General features: G+C 32.6%; 1 protein-coding gene across 1 annotated transcript; it reads left to right on the top strand.

Moving 5' to 3' along the window:
• LOC18596199 (protein BIG GRAIN 1-like A) lies at positions 244–2,074 on the top strand. The gene has a single exon (XM_018122576.1). The coding sequence runs from the start codon at positions 673–675 to the stop codon at positions 1,948–1,950; it is 1,278 nt and encodes a 425-aa protein (XP_017978065.1). The 5' UTR covers positions 244–672; the 3' UTR covers positions 1,951–2,074.

Below are 6,973 nucleotides of genomic sequence, written 5' to 3' on the forward strand. Positions count from 1 at the left end.
TGTGTGTATAACAGTTTAGAAAAGAAGGTGTGATTAATTAACAACTTAATTAATTAATTAAGGCCAAAAGGTTGAGCTAATTAAATTATTAGTTTATTTGCCACATCATCATTCCACCCTGGCATTGGTTCCAGCTAGGACCCACTTGCCCAAGTGTGTGTAAGGATTTATAAGTGCTTGTGAAAGAGAGACACACTGAAAAAAAAAAAAACCACTCTCTTTCTCTTTCTCTCTCTCTCTCTCTCAAATCATCTTCTCTGTTTCTCTCCTCTCTTCAGGCGTGGCTTTTGGCTTTCATTACTCTCTCTTTCTTTTATTTTTTCCCTGTGTCTCTCTCTGGAAGCCATCAAGAACACATCAATGAAAATGTCTGCTTTCTTTATTTCATAAGGAATTTTTCTTTCTTTTGCAGAGAGCAAAAAAGAAGAGAAAGAGAAAGGGAGAGAGTCAGTCTTTGTCTTCAAAATGTCCTTTGTTTCTTTCGCATAATTAATCATGGTTGCTGCCATTAATCTCTCTCTTTCACTTGTAACCGGCTTTTGACACTCTTTGAAGCAGACAAGAAAGAGCAAACAATATCATTCATATCCCACTGTTCGATTCTCTGTTTCTCCTCATTCCTCAACTTCTCTTCTCTTTTTTGTTTTTTTTTTCTTTTAAGCCTATAAAGCCATGGATATGTGGGTTAAACTGCCAAGAGAAGATCGGTGTCGAAACAGGAGAGAAAACCCATCTTTCTCTTCTACTCTTCTTGATGCTATCTACCGTTCTATTGATGAATCCAACGGTAGTAAAGGAGAGGAAGAACTGATTTTCTACAGAGAAACTACCATGAGGAAGAAGCACAGCAATAATTGTTCATTGAAAGAAGAAGAAATGACGAGCCTTCAACGTGCTTGCATGATCGAGAAGTGGATGGAAAAGAAAGCCAGCTGTGATAACAAGGTTGCCATTAGACGAAAATCCATGGCGGATTCTGAAAGAAACTCTCGAAATGACTTTGATCCCGTGTTGTTGAACTCGAGCTCCAGCTCCTCTGATTCCAGCTGCGGTGGTGGGTTTTCATCCTCGGAATCAGATTCCTTTTATAATGCAAAATCAAGGTCATCATCTTCATCGTCAAGTCATTACACTACTCATAGGCCTAAGCCTATTCGGACGAGCGTCTCAGCTCGGCCCGAGAGATACGAAAGGCCTCAACATGAAGTTGAAAACAGTTTCCATGCTGCTACACAAAAGCCAAAGCATGAAGGAGGTTTTGTGAGAACAAAATCCAAGGCCTTGAAGATTTACAGTGACCTCAAGAAGGTTAAGCAGCCGATATCTCCAGGTGGTCGGCTTGCAAGTTTCCTTAACTCGCTTTTCACTGCAGGGAATGCCAAGAAGGCAAAGATTTCATCGTCAGGGTACGAGGAAAGGAAGTTAAAGTCCGAGCAAACATCATCAACATGTTCTTCAGCTTCCTCGTTTTCAAGGTCCTGTTTGAGCAAGACTCCATCTTCAAGAGGGAAGTTAAGCAGTAATGGGACAAAAAGGTCGGTCAGGTTTTGTCCTGTTAGCGTTATTCTTGATGAGGATTCCAGGCCATGTGGGCATAAAAGCATTCACTATGAAAATGATCAAACGTCAATGATTAGAAAACCAAGCAACAAAGAGCTTGAGTTCCGCAACTTGGAAGAAAACCGTCGAGTCGTGGAAGCTGCAAAGGATCTTTTAAAGAGTTACCAGAAAAAGAAGGAAGAGTATGACATGAGAGATGTCCGCAATGGCAATGGAGATTCTAGTGAAGACGACGACGAAGAAGACGCAGCAAGTTATGCAAGTTCCGACCTCTTTGAATTGGATAATCTTTCAGCTATTGGTATTGAAAGGTACCGAGAAGAATTGCCTGTGTACGAAACAACCCATCTCGATACTAATCGGGCCATTGCTAATGGTTTGATTGTGTAATTCCCAAAAAGCAAAAAATAATATATATATATATATATATATATATATATATATAGTACTAATTAGTTCTATTAGTTAAATGGTTTGGGGGTTTACATCAAAGAATAATATTTCTCTTTTGGTATACCATTAAATTTAGTCTCTTTCTTTACTTTAGTTTGATTAATTTTTTCTCTTTGATTTCCTTAAACAATGAGCAATCATGGGTAGATCTTGAAAGAAAGGGCAAGGAAAGATGGTGAGCAGAAATGGTTGAGAAAGAGAGAGGGCATGAACATGATGATCATTGTGTAAAGAGAAAGAAAATAAAGTTGTAGCTAAGACAGAAGTGATTGAAGATTCTGAAATCCTTGTTCACACGCGAGAGAGAGAGAAGGGGAGGGGAAAACAATTAGTAAAGAGAGGGTGAAGCAGATTAGATGAGGTGAAAAGCAAAGGCAGATTTTCTACTCCTATCATCCCATGGCAAGAGAAAAGAAAAGAAATACTAAACTTTTTCTTTTGCTGTCAAATTTGTGGGTCCTTAATTGCTTCAACATAACACTACTCACCACCACACATCTATTTCCCTTGGGGTTATTAGTCAAAAAGAGACTGTTAATGCATCAATAGCTAGCTTTTTAACATTTTTTTGGCTCTCTCTCTCTCTCTCTCTATATATATATATATATATAGAGAAACTTTAAATATTCCTTTTTTATTTTTAGTGAAGTTTGTCGCCGGAGCATATATTTTTCCGGTGACGGCATATATATAGCTTTCGTACGCGTAGTGGGAGGAGGTAAAATCGAGGCTAATGGAAAAGAAAAGAGAGGAGATAGATACATGGTCTCAAAAGCAGTGGACAAAAGGATCTAATCTTTGATCCTCTAAGCCCTTGATGTCAAATTTGGTTGGCTTCCAAGTTATGAGCAAGGGTTGAAAATGCTCTCCATTCCCCTAAAATATTACACCCAAACCTCTCATTTTCAAACCATATATATATACATTGCCAATTTACATTCCTCTTTCTTCACCCTTCGTTAATTAATTTATTTTATCCACTGCCTTAGGCACCTAATAAGCACATGTAACGCATTAGTTGCATACATGAGTTTTAAAAGGGGATCAGCAGCTACATATACTATTGTCCATTGTGTAATAAAGAGGTTTAAGTTTGACTCTCCTCTCTATTCTAATTTAATTATTAAAAGGACGTGCTATACGTTCCAAATTCAAAATTGAAAAAGACAAAAAAAATGATATATATATATATATATATATAGTGGGTAAACAATACCAATTTTTAATGTATCGCTTTCGAACTATTTGAATTTATATATATTTTTTAAATTCTTAAGCATTTCTCTTATATTTTAATTCTTAAACTATTTAATTAGAAACAAGTAAATCCTACTTTAGAAATTAAGCTCTGTTATTAAGGAAGTTGAATTTTTTTTTGAAAGGTAAGGAAGTTAACTTTTAAAGCAATATAAAGGTAAAAACAAATTGTGGAGTGTTTTGAGTTAAGATGTGAAATTAAAGTTCGAATTGAAAATATTGAGAAGTTTATTTTTTAAGATAAAAGATTTTATTTTAAAAAAACCCCCCACAAGCCAAAATCATTACAGAAAAACGTCAAAATCACTATTTCTATGAACTCTTGTTTTCATTAACACATATTTTTTAAATGAAATTTACCTCTTTAAAAATGTACTTGATAGAAAGCAGGGAATATTGCCGTTAAGACTTTAAATAAAATTAGAGATATGTTTCAATCGCAAGGGATAGTGAAGTGATTGATGGATTGAAAGAACTGCATCACTAGAATCCTGTAAAAGGAAACTCAAGGCAAGCGGATAAAAATTTGAATTCGTGTCTTGATAACAGTAAATTTAATATAATATTTAAATATTTGATTTATTAATTAATATATAATTTTTTTTAAAAAAATAAATTCAAATTTTCCTTCTCTTAATTAAAAAAATTGTAAATTTAACATAATTAAAATCACGACATATTATAAAATTTTTTTAAAAAAACAAAGAGATAAACAATTTATACGCGGTCACTTTGTTAATTAGCTTATAGTTATGCTCATCGGTTAATAGTAGAAGTTTCATCCCCTCCTTTATTTATAAATAGTGTCTTGATTTGATTGATTTTGTTCGTTTTATTAAATTAAATTTAAGAAATATATATTAAAAGCTACTTTATTCAAAATTTTTAAAGAGTATTTGCTTCAAATTTTAATCAATAATAAAATAAAAATTAAAAAAAAGGGTCAAAAATAAAAAATGCTAGACCCAAACTCAGATACCGATTACTTAAGATGGAAGAAGTGTGCTATCAATGTTTGCAAAGAATTTGTTGTTCTTAGAAAGAGGAAACCTATATATAAAATGCACATACCATAATATCTATATATGCTGATCACTCCGTAGCTAACTGCTGGTTATAATTAAGAAGAAAAGATAACATTTGATTAGCATTCTTTCTTCTAAAATCAGTAGTAGTAGTAGTAGTAGGTCCTTTCAACTTTAGAAGGAGCCCCCAAAAAAAAAAAAGAAAAATGAAAAAAAAGGAGGGTACGTACTTGTTGATTATCTGAAAATTGAAGAAAAGCAAATGGGTAGTGGAATTAAGAAATCCATTTCTCCAAATATTCAAAAGAAGCAAGATGTTAAGATACACTTAAAGAGGACCACTAAATCTGAACAGTTTGATATCCTAATTAAGTTATCATAACATATACTAATTAAGTTGCATATTTTAAGGCAAAATTTTAGAGTTAGCTTCGACTATAGGAAAAGAAAAGGCTATCCTAGTCAAAAGTGCTCTAGGCTCTAATTTGCCTACGGAATTGGCAAAAATTAAATTAAAAGAAAAAAGAAAAAGACAGAAACAGTGCTAAAATTAATAGGGGGACCGGCTATTTTGTTTAGTGATAGCTAAGCATCAAGAGATGACATTGTCAAAGCAATCTGCCATGCAACCACCGATATGCTGGTTTCAAAGAGTATCACTTTTCTTATAGTTTCACACAAGAAATATTAATTAATTAACTATCTAATCAAGATTTAAGATCTTCCTTGATTTATTAACCTCAATTCTTTATCTCCTTTTCCACCATGAAAAAGCCTTTATGCTTCCATATATTTTCTATAGGGTTGGTGAGGTGGGGGAAGTTGACACCAATCATGAGATCTACTGAGAGTGGTGGCTCTGACACCACCCCTTCATGCCTTCGTGTTGACTATGTCTCTGTAGCCATACCCTAATCATATTCGTTGCCATTTGTTGAGGCCAACTAGCTAGAGGGTTATTTTAAGTTCCCTATAGGCAAAAATAATCGTAACGATCCATGGATTCTAACATGCATGACAGAGTAATTCACATTTGAGATACAAGCTGCTTTTCATCACAATCATTGACTTTGACAGCAATTGTAATACCAAACATTATAAATATTATAATAAAAAAATTCTAATTGTGGTGAGTTTGCTCCAAACCGCAATAAGAACATGTCATTGCAATGGGTTTTTCTTAAATTAAAAATATAAACACGCCCTCATCCTTTTTTTTATTGATAAATAATTTTAAATTTCAGTGTAAAAAAAATTATTAACTATTTTAAACTTTTATCTTACCACGATAATTTCACCACAATTAGTAGATTTTATAGTTTCTTTGATGCTATTGCTGAGTGTTAGAGGTATATTGCCATTAATGTCAGCATCAATATAATGGGGTCATAATTACTTTAAGGACATTATAGGATTGTAATCTTCACGCATCAACACACAGACAATTTTCCAGATTCTGTTCTTTATATTACATATAAATAAAAATCTTAAGGTAATTCATTTTGAAGATGAAATCTTAGTTAAGAAATACATTCAAGTTGTTGGATCAAAGTATTGTGAAACTAGTTCGATTTGAGGGAATATTAAGGGAAATGGCTTTCAATTTGGTGAAATTGGACTGATTTGATGTTGATAAAAAAAATAATCAAATGGTTTTTTCATTGGATCACCGAATACTTTTTCTTTCCTTTGTCAAATTGATTTGCATCAATTGTCTGAATTCGTAATTGTTGCATATTGAATAAAATTATGCCGTTGCAACTATTTTTTTATGAACTGTAAGATGGTTCACAATAAATTTGTAATAGGTCAATTTGCTAAAATTGAAAAGATTCATGATAATCTCAAATTACCATCATCATGAAAAGACTTCAAGAGAACTTTAAAACATAAAAAAGCTTTATCTCTTGAAAAACTTGCGAATCAATTTTGAACTGAAAAATGGTATAGCAAGAAATGAGAAAAAAGATTCATGTATCAAATGTTCATGAAACGAAGGAAGCACAACCCAACAAATTCACAAAGAAGAAAGAACTTTTTGCTAATGTCTAAAAAATTCAAGAAATAAGAATGCATATTTCCATTATAAAAAACAAGGTCTTTTCAAGAAAGAATGTTGTTTTTTTAAGAAGAAAAATGCAAACTGTAACACCAAGATAAGATTTTGTTGTGATAACTAAAATTAATGTCTTAGAAGACAATAAGGCATGGTGGAATGCTTCAGGTGCTACAAAGTATGATTGCAAAGACAATTGTTTTGTCAAATGGGCGAACAGATTTGTCGGAAAAGATCCAAAAATCTTTAAAGAAACAATAGCATCAACAAATGCTAACTTTTGGAAGGAGACAATAAATGAAGAAATGGATATAATATTATCAAGTATTACTTTGGTGTTAGTTGATTTACCTCTTGCTTCAAAATTTATAGGTTGTAAACAGGTATTTTGAAGAAAGTACAATATAGATGGATCAATTCAAATCTTTAAGACTAAATTAATTACAAAAGGATTTAGATAAAAAAGGGTATACAATATTTTGACACATTATATGCACTAATCGCTAGAATAACATCTATTAGAACATTCTTTAATTAGCATCAATTTATAATTTAATTGTACATCAAATGAACATTTTTAAATGGTGAACCATAAGAAAAAGTGTATATGAAGCAACCTGAA

This window comes from Theobroma cacao, chromosome 6 (genome assembly GCF_000208745.1).
Source record: "Theobroma cacao cultivar B97-61/B2 chromosome 6, Criollo_cocoa_genome_V2, whole genome shotgun sequence".
Lineage (NCBI taxonomy): Eukaryota > Viridiplantae > Streptophyta > Magnoliopsida > Malvales > Malvaceae > Theobroma > Theobroma cacao.

What these genes read in the sequence shown, in the direction of transcription:
- LOC18596199 (XM_018122576.1), top strand. Translation starts at nt 673, where the DNA reads ATGGATATGTGGGTTAAACTGCCAAGAGAAGATCGGTGTCGAAACAGG.